The 22,758-nt window shown below is 40.4% G+C and overlaps 1 protein-coding gene across 1 annotated transcript in view; it reads left to right on the forward strand.

The window, feature by feature from the left end:
- Window positions 1-22,758, forward strand: part of FAM155A (family with sequence similarity 155 member A) — a 573,560-nt gene that overhangs the window by 525,159 nt on the left and 25,643 nt on the right. Inside the window, exon 2 of the mRNA XM_006086914.3 lies at window positions 12,437-12,608. Within this exon, the coding sequence (XP_006086976.1) occupies window positions 12,437-12,608 (172 nt within the window). The remainder of the gene's footprint in view (window positions 1-12,436; window positions 12,609-22,758) is intronic.

A 22,758-nucleotide genomic window follows, 5' to 3' on the forward strand; every position in this document is an offset into this window, starting at 1 on the left:
TGTAGTTGAGCCTAGACAGCTGTTGGTGTCACTGGGAGGGATTAACCGCGCGCCCCCCCCAGGGCCAATTGGCTGCAAGGACCAGTTGCAACTACAGTGGAGGATTAGCTGCACAGGAGTAAATCCATGAAGCAGGACTTGCTTCAGCGGGGCTTTGGTGCTCACCGAGTCCACCCCTTGAATGTATCACTTGTGAAGGTGGTAGGGATGTAACCTGGTATGGTCTGAAGCTGTGTACCCGGTGCAATATCTCTGGAACCTCTCGATTGGTGCAAAGTCAGCCACCTGCCTGTGGACACCCAGCAAGACCTACAAAGCAATAACCAGATGCCCGCTATTGGTATTGGGCTGGGAGATGCCTGGGAGAGGCCATGCTGTGAACCAAGGTGAGCTGCTGCTATTGCCAGGGCATGGGGCCACTTAGCAAGAGGTAGGGGGTTAAAGAGGCCAGATGCTGCTTGTTTGAGGGATGTTAGGAAAGTCTGAAGCATAAGGCAAGAGAAGCCAGTTGTATGGAAAAGAAATCACTGAAAAGGCTTGGATGGGCTTGCAAATTGGGTGAGGCAGGGTCTCAGGGAATCACCAGGGCAGGGCAAGCAGTGTGAGCCCAGCTGATGGAGACTCAGACATGGTGTCCCCTGCTGGCTCTGTGGGGAGGTCTCAGAAAAGGAACAATGGACTCTGACCGCACTTTTGTCTGGCAGAAAGCTGCCCAGACCCCAACTCTCATCCTGATGCAGACAATTCAGTTCCTACTCATATGCCCCTGGTACCTTTCAACCTGCCTCCCCAGCACTGGAGCTCAGATGGAGTGAGTATAAGTCTGCGTGGATCTTTTAAGATAAACTGCCTAGGACTCCAGTAGTCCTCTGCCTCACTCAGACACAATCCCTGCTGGTTTTTACAGCCAGAAGTCCCGGGAACTTGTCTTCCTGACACTGGAACCCCGGGCTTGGGTGTCTGATATAGTTTTGAGACCCCTCACTCCACAATTAGAACCTCCACAGCCAAGATATCCCTCTTGATTTTCATCTGCCACACATGGGAGCCCATTCTGCGTCTCCACCCCTCCTACCAGTCTCAATGTGGCTTCTTCTATATATCTGTAGTTGTAGGACTTCCATTCAGCTAGATTTCAGGTGGTTCTGAACGATGGTTGTTCTGTAGTTTAATTGCATTTTTATGTCATTGTGGGAGGATCTGAGTACTGTGTTTACCTATGCCACCATCGTGACCAGAAGTTCAACAATGTATCTTGATTGAATTCAACAAATGATTTAATTTTCTTTAGTTTCACAAGATGCCTGTAAATTTAGTATTAGCAGTTACATATTTAAATTTTACCTGCTAAGTCATACTAACCAGAACAAAGAAAGAGTAGCTTTAATACTCTCATCGCTAGTAAAAGTCAACACTGTTATGGCTTATTCAAAATTGTACTTATTAGCCCAACTTCTATTGCTTGCCTTTAAAAAAATTCATCAAAGTATATGGATGACCTTAGTTTCTAGATTTTAAAAAATAAAATAATAATAATAAATTGGTCAAGAAAATAATCCAACTAAATAGAACAGGAGGGATTTGCAAAAGTCTGCTTCACTGGCTGTGGCCATTTAGATTCACCCTAAGCTTGTATATATTCACACTCATTCATTTGTGCAAGAAATAATAACTGAGTCCTTCCGGAGGCCAGATCCTCCCACTGGTGGAGTATTAATTGTAAAGATATACCAGGTTTTTACCCTTATTCTGATTTTTGTCTAGTTGATTAGATAAAATTTATTAAAATTTGCTTGCATAATTCAAGCAAATGCTCAGTTTTCAATGTCTGTGCAACACAAATTCACAATTTACACATATTTTCAGCTCTTAAAAAGTGTACAATTTATTTTTAACTTCTCAGGCTTCTCATAAACAGGGTATGCACACCAAGGATGATCCATGGGAGTATGACAAGAAAATATTAAAATTATGTCTACAGTTATTATTTACCCTACTCTTTGTAATTACTTACATTTTTTTGTATATTTTAAAATGCACATATGATATAATAATCCATGTGTATGCTTTTAAAGAAGTCTTGACATAAGGGAAATATGCTAAAATGTTAAATGGATGGAGTGAAAATTATTTAGCAAGTACAGCCTAGAAGATATATACAACTGAGTGTCAGTTCTGTATAATTTAATAGTTGAATAAAATGTTTATGTGAGAATAATCAGTCAGACTAAGGGGAGAAAGAGAAAAAGAGAAGTGGAGAGGAGAGGCGGAGAGGGGGAAAGGAGAGTAGGGTAGAGGAGGGGGGAGGGGAAGAGAGAGAGAGAGAGAGACAGAGAGACAGAGAGAGACAGAGAGAGGCAATTTCAGACCTAGACTAAAAACAGGTGCTTCCTAATTAGAGAGATGGCTGTAAATTCTAGTGTTAGGCAATTTTTTTCAGACGTAATTCTGGTTCTTTTCACATTAACAATAATATTACTTGTGTCACTGATGCTTGGAGTTTTAAGCACATGTTAATAAGATAACAAACATTGTGATCCTTTGCTGAATTTAAAATATTTCACTATAGTGACAAAGGCATAGCAGTTGCTGAAACATCTTATTGAGAAATGAAACAAATTATGAAGCTTATTCCTAAAAGAGATACTTCTTGCAAACCAGTAACAACTCCATGTAAACTATCAGGAGCTGGTGTTGGTTGACACTAGACTGTCTATGGTGAGCGATAAACCACATTCAGGTAAAATGACCTGAATTATCCTGGCTCTGCTATGTTCTGCTGTGTGACTTGCTGGAATTCTCTGAGTCTTAGTTTTCAGATCTATAAAATAGGAATAGTCACATTCACCTCACATGGATGATGCATTGAAGATACCTAGTGGAAAGAATGAGTAGAGTCGATATTGAATTATCTGCTTCCTTCTTCCCTGACTTTCTCCCACCTTTTGCCCCTCCCTCTTTCTTTCCTGTATCACAGGCACACTAATCCCCACTCTAGTCCTCTCTTTGACATGCCCTGTCACTCTTTTTCAAGGACTGCTCTCTTCTCTTCTCCAGAAACCGCCTTTACCCTCAGTCAGCACTGCTTTCTGCTTTCTCCAAGCTGAAGTGCCCCGACAGTAACACACCTCCGAGCACATCTCACCTTGTCTCCTTTAATTTGAAGATACTATTTCTGATGCCAGGAAAAATATCTTATAATGAAATTTTTAACTTGCCCTCCATTCCTGCTCTCAAGAGTACTTATCTACTGTCAGGCCCAGAGCTGGCTCTTAATAAATAATTTTGGATTAACAGATAGATTGAATGATATCTTTGAAGCCAATGTTCATAGAAATCAATTAGCTTCTTCTGTTTCATGATAACAGGCGATAGCTCTGTATTCTAAATAGAATTTTGAAGTGTTCACTCTGTGACTTTTTAAAGCTATAGATTCTAATAGAACCGCCGGCACTTTCCTGACAGTCAACATAGACCAAATTTGAATAAATAGCATCTTTCCAGAGCCATGTGCCCTGCCCTACTGCTGCCTTCCTAAGGTGCCGGTTGCTATCACCATATCCTGTCCCTGCTCTTTGCAAGCAGGACATGTTAGGATAAAGCAGAAAACTGTAATGACAGCATGGTATTAGCCACTAGCTGTTGAGCATTGACTCCATGATGACAAAATCAGAAATACTCACCTCCATGGGAAAAATAAAGAATGCAAAGAGCCTACTCAACCAAGGGGCGGCAACATCTTCTTTGAGCAAAAATAGATTGTTATTGTTTCAATTGAAAACTCTTGCAAATCTGATATTGGTAAAGTAGGGTTGCTATTATGCATTATTAGTATAGAAATTCCCCGAAGGTATTGCAAAGAAGTAGAAAATCTAGATATATACCCAAAGCATTTTATATTCTAGTTCTATAAGGCATATGGCTATATAAAATTATTGGATTGTTAGGTAACTGATTTTACTTTATTTCATTTTTTCCATATTTTACTTGGTATTTTATGACAAAACTATGAATTAACTTTCTTTAGACCTTTTTGTGTTTATGAAGTGAAACATATATAGTAAGTCCAATTCTATTTAGTTTTATGAGAAAATGAATACATCTCCAGTTTTTAGTGAATTTACTGGTTTCTTATTATAGTTCTACTGAATGCATTGGCATTTTCTAAATCTATTCTAGATTATGGATTACAATACTCATTTATTTATTAATTAAGTGGTCCAGGATCTCTGTATGCATACTACAAAATAAGGAAAGCCTCATATATTCATTCTTCTCATTTCCTTGGTGAATATACTATTCCTTCATATGCTTAATACTAGTTTCAGATTGCTTATCTACAGACTTTCACTTCTCTTTCTTTGCTGATTTCCTACCTTTTAAATCCTTTTTAACATTCTCAACTTGCTTAAGGTATGGAGCTCAAAAGTGAATTTATATTGACGTCTTCACATGCTGCCTTTTAAACGCTGTAAATTATAATAGGATCACTGGAACTTGTGTGATAGTTGACACAGGCCAGGTTAAACACGTAACGTGTTTAGAGAACCATGTGACATGTAATACTGCTGCATTTAAAACTATTGATTGGCTAATTGTCTACGAAAGGAGCTTTCATTTATTCCTGTCCTTTTTCTACTTTAGGAAAAGCTATTGAGACACAGCAGTTATGTCCACCCATGGCCCACACTCAGAAGTGGTCTCCATGGAAGACTTCCCTTCTCTTCCTATGCCCACTAGCAGAATTCCTGCCATCTCTGCCCTTAACATGATAACCCAGTGAAGGCCGCTCATTAAAACACATCTTTCTTGACACCAAAAGAAATGGTTATTTATTAACTGTGACCTTAATTCACCTATTACTATTATTTTTAACATTTACATTTCTGAATATACAATAGAATTCTTTGGGCAAGGTATGAGTTAGTGTGATCTGTCTGCCAGGCACCTTTTGCCATAATCTCAGCCCAAGAAATTTGTCCATTTCAAATAACAAATTCAGAATAAATCTGTCCTCTGAAGCTCTATGCTTTAAAGCACACTTTGTCTCCTCTTTGCAGAAAATTTTCTCTGCTTGCAACCAAACCCCTATTATGTCTCAGGACCTAAGCCATGATATCCGTTTGTAAAGAGAGGTTCAGTTCATGAAGTAGGTTATAAAGTTTTTATTTCTAAATAAAAAATAAAAATCCTAAAGGATTTATTTGGCCTCTGATGAAAGTTAGCTGATCATTAAAAAAAATTCATAGCACCTAAGATCTTGGAAGCTCTTCAAGGTTCATAGTTTGAGTCTCTACTCTGTGCAGGATCTCAGAGCCAGGTGGATTGGCTCACACTAACCAAATCACAAGACAGTGCTGTGCAAGCCGGAAGGTCATCGTGCAAATTTCAAAGGACAATCCCATGGATGACGTATTTCTTCCAGGTACACCCAGGGTGCTGGGGATACAAAAGTGCACAAGACCCATTTTGGGGCGCCTGGAAGGGGAGGCAGGTGAAGGAGTGTTGCACTTAGTGTAAGTCCATAGGAAGAGTCCATTTCAGAGTCTTGAGTATGGTGCTTGTCAAGGAAGGCTTACAGATGAGGTCACACCAGGAATCAACAAGGCTGAGGGATTTGTGAAGGAGGTGGAGAGAAGAGCATGGGTGCATGGCACATTTAGCGACCCTGTGCTTCACTCTACATGGCCAGAGAGCACAGTGTCAGGTGGGAGTGGAGAGAGATGAGGCTGCTGTGCTAGGAAGGGCAAGGTCACAAAGCTCTGAGTTGGTTAAGGAGTTTGAATTTTTCATGATTGTGTGGAGAGATCCTGAGTGATTTAAGTGAAGTAGTGACATATCAAGTTAATTTTACAAATATCACACTAATGGCAGTTTAGGGAATAACATGAAGGAGGGTTTCTTGACTGAAGACACCAAGATGGGTCCATGGATACATCCATGAAGTCATCTAGATGAGCAATGATAATGGCTGGAATTATGATAGAATGTCAATAGAAATCAAGAGATTTGAACAGATATTAAAGATACTGCAGAGGTATGTTCATAGGACCTGGTGATGAAATACTTGTGGGAGGGGCAGGAGGAGATATCAAGGATGACTCCCAGATTGATTGCATCTTGCTTCTTCCTGAAGAGAAGATGCTGAACTCAGATGAGAAAGCTGTTAAAGAGTGATATCTGGGAGATATCAGATATCAGTTTACAGATAGGTCAAATGAGAGAGAGAGAGAGAGAGAGAGAGAGAGAGAGAGAGAGAGAGAGAGAGGATATGAATTGAAAGTAAAGATTTAGGCTTCACAAGATGACAGTTGAATCATGAGAGTAGATGATTGCTCTGAAAGAATGTGTAGAAGAAAGTTTAAAACAGAAGCCTAAGGAATATCAACATTTTGGGTAATAGCAGAGGAAACAAACAAATGACAATAGCTACAAATGAAGACAGAGATGAATGGCCGAAAAGTAAGAGGAAAACCAGGATAAATGGCATTCCATAATCAGAGGTACTACCATTTCAAGAAGGAGTTTCATCAACAGTGTTCAATGCTCCCAAGAGGCCAAATAAGAAAATAACCAATTGTGGCAGCTGGGCTTATCATTAGAGAGACCTGGTGGTTCAGGCTAACTCCAGCTCATAGTGATATGGGGAGGGAAAGGGAGATGAAACAAGGAAGGCATTGAGCACATAAAATACAAGATGTACATTAATGAGGCAAAGAGAGAAAGAAGAAGCTAAGCTGGCTTTATATTGGTTGGATAGCGCTGGAGACATACTGATAAATTTCTCCAGTTTCCCTATTCAAGAGAGCTCAGTAGAGTTGATTTGTGTCATCTTTACTATCATGTGTCTGTAGATCTACCCTACAGGATGCCACATCTGACTAGCAGGTGGACCTGTTTGGCCTTGACTCTTTACAGACCAATCCCCTCTCCTATATAGATGGAGCCTAGGGCTATACCACGGTATTGAAAATGGTTTAGGAGGACTTGAAAATGTAGGGTGGCTCCAAGAATATAGGGGCGTTCCAAAGTTCAGGAGAATAGACCAAGTGTTATAACAGGACCCAAAAAGTGGGTCATCAACAGAAAATAGGAAGACATTTGCATTTTATTTAGGAAATGAAGCCAAGACATAGCCCTGAAGGACAAGGTATGCTGGCATCGTCTTTGATGGATCAAGGAGCCTGGTTCTCAGAATACTGTTCATCCCTTAATATCCTTCACAAGTGACTTAGCCCATCCTTAGGCAGGAATTTTATTTTCTTGCTTTTGTCTTAGAATACATTAGTATTTCCAATTTCTGGGTGCAATGTGCTTTAACCAGACACTGACACATATAGAAGAAAGAAGACATTCAGATGTATGAATGTGAGAATTTATTTTGACTTTCACCTCCACTTATAATTGTAACATGTGTTATGCATCAAAAAGCCTTAGCCCGAGGCAGTTGCTATAGCAGACTACTGCTTACATAACCAATTATTTCACCCACGCACTCAAAACTCAGGCCACTCACACATTAGAGTTGACAGAAAAGGATCTCATAAAATGTATCAACACATTATAAATGTAAAAGGAGTCAGCCTTTACCAATACTTGGGGGGAAAAGGGAATTCAACCTTCTAATGTGACGATGACAGCCATTTTCCCTACCTGCCATTTTTCTTAATAATAAAAATTTGTAACCAACATGATTTTTGTCAGTAGGCTAACATATATTTGAAACATAAATACTCTACCTAGCTCTAAGCCATAGATATAAATGCTGAGGAGGGAGGCAATATATTTAAAAGAAATGAGAACCTGAGCCTCTATTGGAAAAATATCAATCTTAGGCATTTTGTGAAAGGCTATCCACAGCATTAACCTCAGTCATATGGAACGTCCAGAGCCAAGGGAGGTCATGAGAACCTGACACAGAATATAGTGAAGGCCACTTATAAGGGTAATTCTTGCAACCGTGATGATTCAGGGCACTGGGAAACTTCTAATGAACAAAATGGTGACTATTTCAGGTTCATCCTATATCCACCTAAAGCATTCCCTTCCAGAGCCAGCCCCACCATTTAACATCACTTCCCTTAGTCAGAGGCAGGCAAAGAACCCTCCCTCTCTCTATCTCCCGAAATTTTCAACTCAACCATGTTTGTGCCATTACAACCAAAACTTTGCTGAACCCTGGAAATTATCCTAAAAAAACAAACAAACAAAAAACAGTCTTCATCAAGAGTCTGGAAATAAAGTCAGGAGACCGCAGGGCCCTTGGATTACCCCTCCTCTCCTCGAGCTCTGCTCTCCTCACCCACATCTTCCAACAGGCCTTTGTCCCCGAGGGAATACAGCCCCAGGGCCAAGTGGGGTGGTGGCGCATTGCAGCCCACTGTGCAGAATTGCCAGGGAAAGTTTCCAAAGAGCAGCCTGAAATGAAGTGACTTGCAGGAATAAAAAAATAAAAAAAAGATATGTTAGGAATGGATAATACCCAGATGGTACCTTCCAAATACCGTGGTGCGTTGTTAAAACAATGGGCTGTGTGTCAGGGATGTGGGGGTGCCACTTGTAGTCCTTCCAGCTCCCAATTCCCACTGTGACATGAGACTCGGGTGGGCAGTCTCTAGGGCCTTCGCACTCCGGAACATCATGCCTTGGTGACTCCAGAGGCCCAGACTTTTCTCTACAGTCAGCACTTCCTATATCTTCTTAGAGGAGTTCCAGTCACAAGAGTTCCCGATGACAATAGGGCTCATACACTGGATTCTGTTTGTTTGCTACTGTAATCTCTCTGTGACTGTTTTTTTTTCTCTCCTAAAATATTTATCAAACCCATCGCAAGGATTTCATGAAGAAAAATAACAAATGAGAAAATCTTTGAGAGAAAAGGGAAAATTGTTACCCAAGTCTTAAGTAAAATTAATGTTCTCAGGCCATTTTTACAATTTAGTCTGTTCCTTTCCTTAACTGTAACTGAAGAATAGTCTCTATTACTGAAAAATGGACAGCTCTCCAAGCACATTTTTATATAGTCAATAGTCATTTCCAAGCACAGAGGTGAGCGTGTGGGTGAATGGTATATTTGAAGAGCCCTGGCAAACATAACCACTTCTACAGGTAGAACATGGTACAAACCCTTAATGAGGGGTGTGGGTGGATGTCGTTTGCCCATTACCTTACACACATTTTTGTTCCTTTCCAAAATAATTGTTAAGCATCTTATAATCATTTACACCATTCAGTGACACCGAGAAAAGCGAGTGCCCAATGTTACTCACTATAGGATAAGGCTAAGCCGTTATAAAACAGACTGCTGACCTTCTTTGTTAGTTTGGAGTTCTTATGAATTAAGACTACTATATTTGCTTCTCACCATGTTTGTTTTTAATTGGAAAATGCCTTAGTACTTTTAAAAACTAATTATTTTGTTTCTTTAGCTTTCTGCCAATTCAAAACATTTTCTCAGCCTCCCTCTCTCAAACCTCTTGCAAAAGGGCATTAGAAATTATATCAGAACCATTTAGTTCTCTCACCCTCCTAACACGAGTCTTCTTCACAGCATATTGAAAAGAGTTTTCTAAACTCTATTAGACTTTTTTCCAGTTATAGAGAACTCCGGACCTCACAAGTCAGCCCATTTTATTTTTGTACCACTGTCAAGAAAGCCCTTCTTCATACCAATATTCACCTGTCTATTTTGTCTCTTGTCTTTATCGTCTAATTTCACATTTGAAAGCTATCAACATCAGCACACAGCAACAATTCCCTCACCTATTGAAGCAACAATGAGCACCTCACTTTTCTTTTTCTGTCCACAAAGTTTTCCCTGGTTGCTTTCAGACATATTGTATCCCTGGAATTAAACTTTTAGAAAATATTTAAGACTCAAATGAGGAATATTCTATTGCATTTCAAAAGTCTAGGATTTGGATCAAAAGAATTGATAATGTAATGAAACCTGGCCAGAGAGGTTGCTATGGGAGATCCAGAATTCTGCTGGTGGCTCTGCAAATCATAATCGCTTTCTTTATGACTACAACATGACATTTATAAAAACTGATTTGATGACTTGTTTAAGCCAAAAATCTGCAAAGGAAATATAGCTGACATAGCATTTAAGGATCCAGAATAAAAATGGATCTCTTCCCACCAGACAATGCTAAGGAGACTGAATAAAAAGAGGATGTGCATATATCCCGAGAGACTTCAACATGAGATACCCCATCACCTGTGAGAGAGGAGACATTGTTTCTTAAGATAGAGTTTACGGGTGACTTCATAGTCATAAGCCATTTTAATTAGAACAATTTTGCAAAATTGAACTGGGAGAACAAATGGAGAGCAGTCTGGCCCATAAAAAATACGTACATGTAATTTTCTGGAATTACACAGGGCCATTCCCTAAGAGAAAAGAGATGACTCTAATCTTTAGAATCCAAATGAGCAGAATGTAAGCTTTCTTTGTAATGGAATTGTACTGTTGCTAGAACTGTATACATAAACATAGTCAACTTCCTCTAGTACCTAGAAAAGGAAGTCTAAACCAGGGCTCGAAAAACAGACACCTACCATTCTTGGATGACAGCTCAGTTTGTATCGTAAATGTCATCTATCACATCCCATATTATGTCATATTGAACAAATACTAATGGTATTTTGAAAAAATACCTCCAACTTCCCCAAAGTACAGTGGCATTTTTTCCCCCTCTGTCCTGAGGCTGATGGTGTTAGCCTCTCTCTGCGGGCATGGCACCACAGCACAGCCACCTCATGTCCCTCACCCACACACTCCACCCCACTTCCCAGTTGAAATTTAAGGAATCTTAGGGGCTTCCTCAGCTACAGTAGTATTATTTCTAATGCAGTTTCCAATGCGTATTTTTATGGTAAGATCTGTTCAAAAGACCTATTAAAATACTGATTATTGTATATGTCTCCATCAGATTATATGGTGATTATGAGCCAATGGCGACAGCAAATAAAATTACTTTAGGTATCTAAAGTTATAGCTGAATTCATACGCATCCCATTTTATCGCCACTGAAAATCCTTTGATCAAATAATAAAGCTTTATTTTGATCAAATCAGTAAAAAATTATAAATAAAAATTCAATACAATCTTTCTTAGACCAAAGGGACACTGACTGGGTACATGCAATTCAGTGCTGATTTCAGATTAATCTGCAAGATCAATCTCTTGTGATTTCTTAAATTCTTTTGAAAACCATTCCTAATTAAACGTAATTATGAAGAGTGCAGAATTTGGAATCCTACAGAATATGGGTTTGAATTCTGGATCTTCTGCTTACTTCCATTACTAATTATTATTTGTATGAAAAATGTGACTAATAGTTACCTTCTGTGTGTGTACTGAGAATTGCATGTGGAAAAATGTATATAACTTTCTTAGAGCAGAGTATAAAATTGCTAAATACCAGCTATCATTCTTGCTGTTATTGTCAAGTATTTATAATCCCTTAGTGTGCATTTAACTGTAAAACATTCACTTGTCTTGTGGACATAACTGACAGAAATATCACCGGAATATTATTAACCCTAGAAACAGGTACACAGAAGCCACTGGTGCCAAGAGTCTGGGAAATCCCCGAATCACCGAGATCTCTGCTGTAGATGGGTTACTTTTGCCATTATTTTATTTGAGTTTATGTTCAGCTTACTTCCTTATATTAGAAAAATACATTTTTTCAATATCTATTTTCCTAAATACCAACAAAAACAAAGAGATATAAATGAAGCCATAATCATTTCACATTTTATGAAATTAAATAAATAAGAAGAAATGTTCATGTGGATCACACAGTATCTCAAAGGTCCAATTTGTGGTTCTGATGAGTTTCCTTCCTGTAGCATCACAGCATGCTAAGGCTGACCTAGCTGGGTGTTTCCGGGCTTTCGGAGGATAAGATATTTAATGCATTTGATGTGAGTCATAAATATAAATATTCACCGCTACTAGTTCTGTACTTCTGGATCTGCGGGGCCGTCGTCGAGGACTCAGCGCCATCTAGTGTCCTTTGGAAACATAGCCGGGGGAATGCATGCTGGGAGAGCGGAGTCACCAGGCACACTGCAGTAAATAACCATGTATGGGCACTGCCCGTGATCTCCTTCACTTTCTATATCACTGGATTTGGAAAACTTCAGGTCCTGCTCACCTCCACTGTTTTTCAAATGCGTTACATCACATCCAACGTCATATTACTTTTGTGTTCTCTTAAGGGGTTAAGCAAATACTGTTTTGCTCTATTGCAGACTTGTGTTGCTACGTTTTTATCACTTGCAGCTGATATTGGGTAAATATGTTGGTTCGAAATGAGAGTTTTCTTACAGTCCACTTAAACCACAGCATGTTCTTCATTAGAGGCAGACTGTTGTCATTCCTCCCTATTTTTGATTCTTCTCTTCTCTCTCTCTATTTTTCCAGATTGTCTACAAAGCCTGGCTGTGTTCCCAGTACTTTGAAGTCTCACAGTTAAACTGCAGAAAGACAATTCCTTGCAAGCAATACTGTTTGGAGGTTCAGACGAGGTGTCCGTTTATATTGCCCGACAACGATGAAGTCATCTACGGGGGACTCTCCAGTTTCATCTGTACAGGTACAGCGCGCGTGGCAGGCTTTTGTGCCCAGCCTCTCCTGGTGGTTTTGCTTCCTTACATAATGTTGGTTTGCTTTGTTGCTTCTTTCCACTGATGTAACCTTGAAGATATGGCTGGTAGTTTTCCACGCTTCCTTCATAGAAGCCCTGAAGGGCCTTGGTTTGGAGAGGCCACATTCATCTACAGTCTACCTGTGACCACAACCATTAGCTTTGTCAAAGGATAATTCTGAGGGCAAAGTGTCAGCAACCATTAGATATGCTTCAATTTCACTTAGACTAGGTTGGGTTCTGCCTACATTGCCTTTATATTACCTAAGAACAGCTGACGTGATAAGGCTAATAAAATCATGTTTCTTCAAACTGATAACAAGTCTATATCCCAAGTCTGTTTTCTGAGAAGTGTTACCTTAAATAAATATCAAGAACATAAAGCAGTGTCCACCTCAGTTATCCGTGTGTGTGTGTGTGTGTGTGTGTGTGTGTGTATCAGAGCCACACAATAATGGCCAGATATAATTTTATCTTGTATTTCCCATGAACAATGTTTACTTCTTTAAGCAAATGATTCAGACTGGGCGAAACACCAAATATCAGCCTTCGATTTCTGGATACTTTATAAGCATTGCATAACATAGACAGAATAAGATGCCAAGGATAAGCGTAATAGCTGTTTTCTGAAATCAGTGGTGAGGGACAGGGGAGAACAAGACAGCCTGCCTGGTGTGTGATCTGCAGAGCTTTGCCCTGGGTTCTCTTAGTCAGACGGTGCTGGGCATCATCCTTGTATCTAGATGGTTAGATTGCAGCTTGCTTCGTTTTCAAGTTTTAGGAATAAAACATACTATCATAGGTATCGAGAAACATGAAATCCCTCTTTTTACGCCAGACTTTATGTAACCCCTCTAAGACAGAGCAACAAATTGAAATGCTCAACATGATAACTTATTTCTATATCAATATTTATGTGCCTATCTATTAACCATACTTTTCTAAGTGATAAGCCATCAAAAAATAGTTCACCCAAGTTCTCCAGTAAGAACCTGCTTAAACACTGGATGAGTATTTCTTATGCCACCCCATGTTGTGGGAAGAGCATGTGAGGAAAGGTTAGGAGACATGCACTTTTGACCTATTTCTGCTGTGCACTCTCTCTGAGCCACCATCTTCTCTCTAGAAAATTAGTAATAATAACAGTCTTGATGCATGTTTGCTATCAAAATTACAGATAAGGGAGAAACACAAGGTATGTTGTCAATAGGCCATAGCTATTGTACATGAGAAAGTGATTTGTGAAATGTAAAATGATTTGCCAAAATTGTTGTTCTACTGATTTGACACTGAGATCATCTTTCATGTAGCTCCTCTCTGATGGAAGACAAAGGGAAAGCAAGGGGGGAGAAAAAGAGAGAGAGAGAGAGAGAGAGGGAGGGAGAGAGAGAGGGAGAGAGAGAGAGAGAGAGAGAGAGAGAGAGAGAGAGAGAGAGAGAAAGGAGGGAGGGAGGGAAGGAGGGAAGGAGGATATTAATATCTTCTTTCTTTGAATCTGAGCCAAAATTCACTAGGCACAGGGTATGAATTCATTTGACTTTTCCCATAAAATTTTCAATAAAGGCTCATTAAGTTAAGGCCTTCAATTCAATGATAATTTTAGGACTTCGGAGAAACTCATGGAATTGTATGTAAAGGTTGTAGGTTTGCTTATTCACATGCAAATAGATTTTTTCCTAGTGAAGGCCAGGAGCTTTCACCAGGTTCTCAAAGTAGGGTAAGGCTACACATGAAGGCTTTGTCATCTCCTGTTTCCTGATCTTTTGTCTGTTTGTGTGAATTTGAAATGCAGGTTTGAATGTTCACCGCCTTTCCTTGTGTGCTTTCAAGGACACCAGGAAGCCAGAGAGAGATTTAATCTCTTTCTGCACAACATGAGCAGAAAGTCCACCTTATATTTTAATTGTTTTGGGATTTTGTAAAATCACCTTTCCTAGCCATAGCTACAGCCCATCTTTTTTCCAAGACAGGAAAAGAGGTTTGTCATCGGGTCCAGAAAGAAACGCCATTGACATGAAAAGCTCTCAGGGAGCATCTCCTCACTGAATATGTGAGACTCTAACTCTTCTTCCACTGCAGTCAGTTGGGCTCATGTTCCTTTTGTTACTAAACTTCTCAAAAATGTATTTTGATAACTAGCAGCCATCACTTTCAGCCTTAGGTCTCAGGGTGAGGGTCCCCCAAACAGGACCCAGAATAGGCCCTGTCTGGGAAGAAGTCACCCAGAGAACGTTCCCAGAGACCACTGGCTAAACCTATGAAGCCAAGTGACTGGTCACATTTCTAGGGAAACTAGTGAGGCTTTTATATTTGTTCCCAAACATTATCCCACCAGTTTTACAGATGGACATGAAGATCCAGATAACTCGCCTTTTAGATGAGTTTGGAGTGATTGTGAGTCATCTCAGATGACTTTATGCATTTTGAATGAAATGTCTTCTGTACTCGGGAATAATTAGACCAAATATAGTAGAAAAATAGGAGTATTTTTTCCTAGTTTCCCAATTGGCTGCACACAACCTAACGCCACCTGGGATGGGAGGCTCATAGCAAATTTTCATGTTCACAAGTAATAGCAGACGTCGGACTTCTTTCTCATTGCAAAAAGGTATAGACAGTCATTAATCACATTCTATTAAAAGGAATTCACCAAGTAGGTTGGTCTTAATCTTGACTCCAACAATCCCTCCTTTAAAGAATTAATAAATGGTGTTATTTCCATTCTATATGATAAAAAATATAATCATTGATCACCAAGAGTTGAAATAATAGTTTCCTTCAAATTTAACATGCTTAATTATACTGATTTTCCTATTATGTACTAGAAATACATCCAATTCACAGCTTCCCGAAGGATAGCGATCTCCTCTAAGAATCTACCTCAAGAAAGCATTCAGTAAGCATATAAGTCCATACGGATTGTTGCCAGATTTTGTCCAAGTGAGGGTCAGTTTTGCTCAAGGCGCTTCTCCAAGATGACAAACTAGTGGTGTGGTGATGACTTTTCTTAGAGGCCTCTGCCTGCGGCCTTTTAGAGATGTGGAATTATAGGGCTCCCAGTTCTTCCTCTCCTATCGGCTTTTACTAGATATATATTGATGCTTAGGGATCTTATCATACACAGGAAAAGTGCATCGCAACCCTTGGAATCAGTGAGCCAATTAGAAGATTCAGAGCAAAGTTTCTTTAAATAATCCGGAGTTGGTTATAATTTTGGTAACAGTTATCAGATTCAATATTTAGTACATCTTTTCTTTACAATGCTTACATAACTTACCCACACCCTAAACTTGAACATTTTAAGTGTTTATGTTTTGATCATTGGCTACTTCATGTGTCTATGATCCTGTCAGTCCACAACGAATGGAAAAACCTGAAGTACCTGAGAATGCAGGTCTATTGCTACACAATGCCTTTGACTGAGGATGTTACAGAAGGTCATGACCAAATGTTCTACCCACAAGCCTAGATGACAAGAAGAGCCCCTTTTTGTATGTTTAACTCTGCTTTCGTTTTAAGAGAAAAAGGAAAGACGCTTTGCCTGCGATCTCTCTTGGATTTTCTTTTAAAGAATAAAGCTGACACATTGCTGAAGGAGTGTTTTAGGAATTAATTAGGGAGGAACTCTGAGGCGCTGTCAGGGGGAAACTGTCACTTACTGTCAGTCATTATTGAGCTGAAGTTTTCCAGGTGGGCTGTGTTCGCAAACTCAGTTCGCATAATGCACTCCTAGTTTAAAAACTTGGTTCCTTATCTTTAAAGTGAGGGGGTGGAGTCGTCGGTGGATTCTGTGTTGTCAACCCATCACTGAGGTGATTATTCGGGTTCCCCTTTACACACTCCTTTCCTTGTTCTCCAGTCCCCTAGAGGAATCCTTGATTGCTTACCTGCAATGGGACCCCGACATTAAGAAAACAGAAGTGGCAGAATATCACAGGCTGTGGGTGCTATGGTAACACACATTATGAAAATTACCATTTGATTGATAGGTAAAATGGAATTGGCATGATTTGCTGCTATATTTTTCATAGAAAAATTATTGAAAGAGTAAAAGTTGGTCTGCTGGGGGTTACTGAAAATTGAGATAAAACATATTTTGATAATTTTATGTAAATTCGGCATTTCATTTTTTTTTTTTTTTTAGCTGTGACAAGAATAAGGTTATGTTTCTGGATCTTGGGAAAATACTGTGGGCTGTATTTTACTGACAGGCCTGGTAATGATGTGCTGGAGGACGCACGCCCCCTGGTGGCTCAATATGCGCTACTGCAGAGGACCCTAAGGAGATTATTGCCTACAGGCAAGAGAAATAAGTAATCCTTTGAGAAAAAAAAAAAGAGAGAGAGAGAGAGAGAGAAAATAATTTGACATGCATATTGATCAGATTAGAAAGGAAGATTTTAATGTTTTTTTTTTTTTTTAAATATATTTTATTGATTTTTTACAGAGAGGAAGGGAGAGAGAGAGTTAGAAACAACGATGCGAGAGAAACATCGATCAGCTGCCTTCTGCACATCTCCCACTGGGGATGTGCCCGCAACCCAGGTACATGCCCTTGACCGGAATCGAACCCGGGACCCTTGAGTCCGCAGGCCGACGCTCTATCCACTGAGCCAAACCGGTTTCGGCAGATTTTAATGTTTGATGTCGAATAATTAACATGTGAGAGTTCACGACTATGAAAGAACATTTCCAGAATCCATCACTAGGGAGTCATGATAAATAATTTTAAAAGATAGCATAAAAGATTTTCTCATTAAAGGGGTATTTTAATAGAAAAAAACTGCTACCTGTAGATTTAAATTTGTACATCTATGCTATTTTTAATCTCTGTGTTTCCTCAGTGTGTGATTATGTTTTATTATTTTCTGAAATGAGGGGTGTTCTGAAAAAAGGTATATGTGCTGTAACTGAAGTGTCATTTGCTGAAATGACACTTCAGCTATAGTACAATTTGAAGTCATACAAAATATTTTCATAAATAAATTAAAATTTTAATCCAAAAGGAAAATGTGAAGGGAGATAGTATGATCAGAATAAAATAAAGAGATATTAAAAGAGGTTATTTTAAAAAGTAGAATGTAGTAACTTCAAGTGTTTGGGACATCTTCACCCATTAAAATACTGAGGTTTATTCAACTTCATATATTTAGACCTGATTTCAGCCCATTCATACTCGATTGTCTTTCCTGATTCCATCTGCGAATGCGTTCCCAACAGCTCAAGTTTGCCTTGGTGCAGGGACATAACGCAGAAGAAGAGCTCTGGGGAACAAATTAAGTTGTCTGGACGCTGCCAGTAGCTATGAATTTTGGAGAAGTCACATCCAGTCGGGTTTCATTTCCTTGTCTCTACAAGTGGCTAACAGTGCCGAGCCTCTGGAATACTCAGTCCTCTAGGTTGTTGGGAGCAGAACCCTCAGTGCAATGTGAGCTTCTCTGGTCCAGCAGGCGGTGCTCGTGGAAGGATTGAGCGCTGTAGCTCCAGGGGAGAATGCAGACGCCATGCTTGCCTGTGTTGTGGTAGGAAGCCATCTGGCTTTAAGTCATCCTGAATGATCTTTGCTGCAGAGCCAGGAAGAATTTGTGGCCGTTCACAAGTAATAGCAGATGTCGGACTTACCTACCTCCAGGGTTGCTGATAATGTGGACCATACCCTTCCAAGCCTGTTCACCTGGACAAACCTTGGGGGAAATCCTAACATAATTCAAGTTGTCCTTCTTCCTTTCATCTCTATACCCAATCTAGAGGAGAAATGAAAGGGATTAGACTAGGGAGAGCTGAGACAACCTGCCCGGGGCAGTTGCATGGCCTGGAGTGGGTTCAGCTCTGAAAAAATGTTTGGTGAGCTTGCTGTTTGTTCCACGGGGCCATGAAGGTCTGAGCCTGCGGCCATTTCCTGACCTGTCACCAGGAAAGTGAGCACAGAGGTAGACTGAGAAGGAAGCTGTCCTCTTTGATGCCGTCTAAGGAGGATCCTAATAACATGGGCCCACAATTGCCTGTTAACTTGCCACAGAAGCGACACTGAACTTTGTGTGAAGCACATGCCCAGTGAACTGTCTAGGAATGAAGGACAGCACCCTTAGCTCCAGCCAGAACTACCGAGTGCTACCCGAACAGAGGAGCAGTGCAGGGCACCTGGATCATGAGTTGGTTAGTCTATGCTTAGGTGGAAATTGAATCAAAATTTAGAGATCTTCTCTAGAGCAAGAGCAGGGATGAGACACACATCATGACGTCATTATGCCATTGCGTCATTACGTTATTGCATAGGTTCCCCAGAACTCTACCTGCCCAATAAGACTCAGAAGTGCTTCCAAGTGGCCTGGTAGCAGTTGAAATAATAAGCCAAAGGAAGAGCTCTCATTCTGGAATGTCAATTTAAGAAGGATAATTTAGGCAAAGAGGGATTTCCAAGAACAGGTAAAATCTTAATAAAGATATTTACCTACTTTTTCTACAATTAATCACTTCTGTGAAGCATTTATCCCCACCATGTAGCTGTTTTGAACTGCTTTGGACATGGCAATTCTCTCACATGGTTATAGAGTGAGTCAATTTCAGAACAAGCCCAAAGTGCAGGTCATCTGGTCTGATGTTGCTTTTATGTAGGATTAAACAGAGCCCGGTCCCCATCCCAAACCTGTTAATAGATCCCCATTTCCTGGCCATTAGTCCAGTGTTTTGAATCACCAGTGGAACAGGAAATGACCAGTCAGTCCATCCTGAAATTAGCCTGTAAGCAAATGTTTCCAGACTGCAGAACAGCTGGAGAAAGTCCGTCAGTTGGTGAACGAGATCGACCCATAGCCTGCGGTCTGTGCAAGGCCGTTTTCAACAGTTTAACACCACGGCCTGGGGTCAGGACATCACACTGAAAATGAAAGTTACAAGTATGTTCTACCTAGAACATCTTTTTCTGGTTAAAGAAAAAAGAACTGTCTGGCTCACTATTGTCTGGAAAATGTGCCTAGCTGGCTAAATTTTTCAGTCAGCTCGGTGAATAAGTCGTTTAGATTGCATACTTACAAACATATTAGCGTGAAGGTAAGGACAAAGCACCACAGTTTCTAAATGTTCCTGTAAATAATATTTGTGAATTTAAATGACCTTCAAACTTGTGTTCAGCTGTAAATGTATGTTTGTGTCCCGTGGGCAAATAATTCATGTGGTATTTTTTGATGGTTTGGCTTGAAATTACCCGATGAGATTGTTGTTGGTACTCATCATTTCTAACTTATCTAATCATAATGTCTACTTTTTACAGGAAGAATATTAGCACATCTTCAGTGTGCAGTTTTCTTCAAATTAGTAAAATTTAGATACTCAGTTTTTATACCCGTGATGCAGTCACTGTTCAAAATAATTTTTGAAATTTCTTTAGAAATCATTTTCATATTCTACAGTATTCTCTTTGTGCTTTGGAGATATACAGCCATATATATTATATCACATATAGTTAATTTATATGTAAGCACGGATAATAATTTATTTATATACTGGAGGCCCGATGCACGAAATTTGTGCCTAAACCAGCAGTTGGACATCCCTCTCACAATCCTGGACCGCAGGCTTCTAATTGCTCACCTGCCTGCCTGCCTGGTCGCCCCTAACTGCCCCCCCCCCTGCTGACCTGGTTGCCCCTAACTGCCCCCCGCTGTCAGCCAGGTTACCCCCAACTGCCCCCCCTGCTGGCCTGGTCGCCCCCAACAGACCCCCCTTCGCCAGCCTAGTTGCCCCTCACCGCCCCCCCCCCCTGCCAGCCTAATCACCCCCAACTGTCCCCCCTGCTGGCCTGGTCACCCCTAACAGCCCCCCCTGCCAGCCTGGTCACCCCTAACAGCCCCCCCTGCCAGCCTGGTCACCCCCAACTGTCCCCCCTGCTGGCCTGGTTGCCCCACGCAGCCTGCTTGTTCAGTCATTTGGTAGTCCCTCACTAACCTCCCTGCCAGCCTGGTCATAGGCAGCCATCTTGTGAAGGTGTGAGGGTTAATTTGCATAATACCTCTTTATTATATAGGAAACTCAATACAGTTGAATTTCACAAGTATTGTAGTTAATTATAAGAGGAAATATTTTAGATTTAAAAATTGAAAATCAGTTTTTTTTGTGTGTGACTTTTTTATGTATTTTTTATTGATTTCAGAGAGGAAGGGAGGGGGAGAAATAGAAACATCAATGATGAGAGAGAATTATTGATCAGCTGCCTCCTGCATGCCCCACACTGGGGATCAAGCCCACAACCCGGGCATGTGTCCTGACCTGAAATTCACCTGTGACCTCCTGGTTCATAGGTCAACACTCACTCACTGAGCCACACCCACTGGGCTGAAAATCAGTTTTTAAGCGTGGCTTTAAAATTAATAAAGGCAGTTCAAAAAGAAACAAAAAACACACACACAAGAAAAACAGGAGGGAATCCAGTTTAAGAAGAGCAGCATAGATGGAATAAATGAGTAACCTCCCCAAATGAAAGCTTGGAAATACAAAGCCCAGTTGTATATGAAACTTCTAGGATGCTATTTTAAGACAACATTTTTATGCCTTTATTACCTTTGGGTTGCATTACCTTCCAAATGTGATACATTATCCCTTTAGTGACCAATTTGTGCTGTCAAAAGGATGATCAAATCAGGCAGGGAGTCTGAGCACGCTGGCTTCACCACAGGCTCTGATTCCTCCTGGTAAGGCAGGGTCCTGGTAACTGCACTGTCAGCCCCTCCTTTGCCCAACGTGTCACTATCAGAGGGGGAAAAGCTTTGTCGGGGCTGACTCGGAGCATTTGTCATGAGTCAGTCTTTCTTTGTGTATGTGGGCTTGGAAAGCCCCAGGAAATCCAACTTCCTCCTTCCAACTTTGGAAACAAACATTGCAAGGGAAATGAAAGTAACTCCAACCACAAGGGAAATAATTGTTCTGAGATAGGATCTGTTTCTTATTGCATCATGGATTCTTCTTACGGAGATCATGTAAAAATATAGAGTCTCTTTTTGAACTATGAAGAGCCAAAGGCTGTTATCCCTGATCTCTTCTAAAGTCTGATATATGTGTATGCAAGGCAATAAATCAACATTTCTACCAACAATATTGTATTTTAAAGGCCAGTATTTAGGAACTGGATACAAAGCCAATATAGTTCTTAATAGCTGTCTTTTCTCTTGCATGTAATGCCTGCCAATATGTTTGATAGACCTTTTCACTACTTGAGCATTTATTTTAACTGTGCCCCTAACTCCCCCTCACCTTCCCTGCTTTTTGATTTTTTAGTTTGGAAATAGAGTTGCCACCTCCATGAATAGGAGCTAAATCATATGACACACCAATGTCACTGGAACTTAAGTAACTGGTATTAATACTCTTGAAATAAATAAATTGGATTTACTTATTTTTGAAAATCTTTTGTAATCTAATTTGGCAATACATGCACATGTCACAAAATTTGAAAGATACTAAAGAGTGAAAATTAAGCCAACTCTTTCCCCTCTCCAGCAGGCAGTTATTAGTTGGAGACTTATCACAATTTAATCAGTTCCTAACTGATGGCTGTTTTGGTGATTTCTTATCTTCAGTTATTAAATTCAGTTCGGCAGAGGTTATTTCCTACACTCATGATGTTTTCTGGAGGATGAACAGGATATCAAGAAGTGGAAGTGGACTAGCTGGAAGATATTTACCATGCAGCCCATTCTGGGCACAAAGAGCGTCCTTCTCTCAAAGTCCTAATGTCTTCAGGAGGGTCCCTAAGTTCCTTCATGAGGCTGGATCTGCCCCTTGTTGCTCCACCATCCCCCACCAGCCTCACCATTTCCCTTTTGGAATCCAGCACTTCAAATGCCAGTCAATGTGTTAATTCCCTCTGCCTGGCACAAGCTCCTCCCTCAAGTCTTTACCTGGCGAATCCTTCAGCACCTGGCATTCCATTAGGAGGCCTTCCCAGATGCTCCAGCTCTGGGCTGGGAGCATATAAGACACAGCATCCAGTGCTTCCAGCTGCTTAGCACCTACTGTGCTGCAGAGCACTTACTTACAAGGCAGCTGGCCTGTCTCCTCCATCTCACAGGGAGTTGGGTTAGGGTGAGCTCTCTGCAGTTTTGGC

Source organism: Myotis lucifugus, unplaced genomic scaffold (genome assembly GCF_000147115.1).
Source record: "Myotis lucifugus unplaced genomic scaffold, Myoluc2.0 scaffold_33, whole genome shotgun sequence".
NCBI classification, from domain to species: Eukaryota; Metazoa; Chordata; class Mammalia; order Chiroptera; family Vespertilionidae; genus Myotis; species Myotis lucifugus.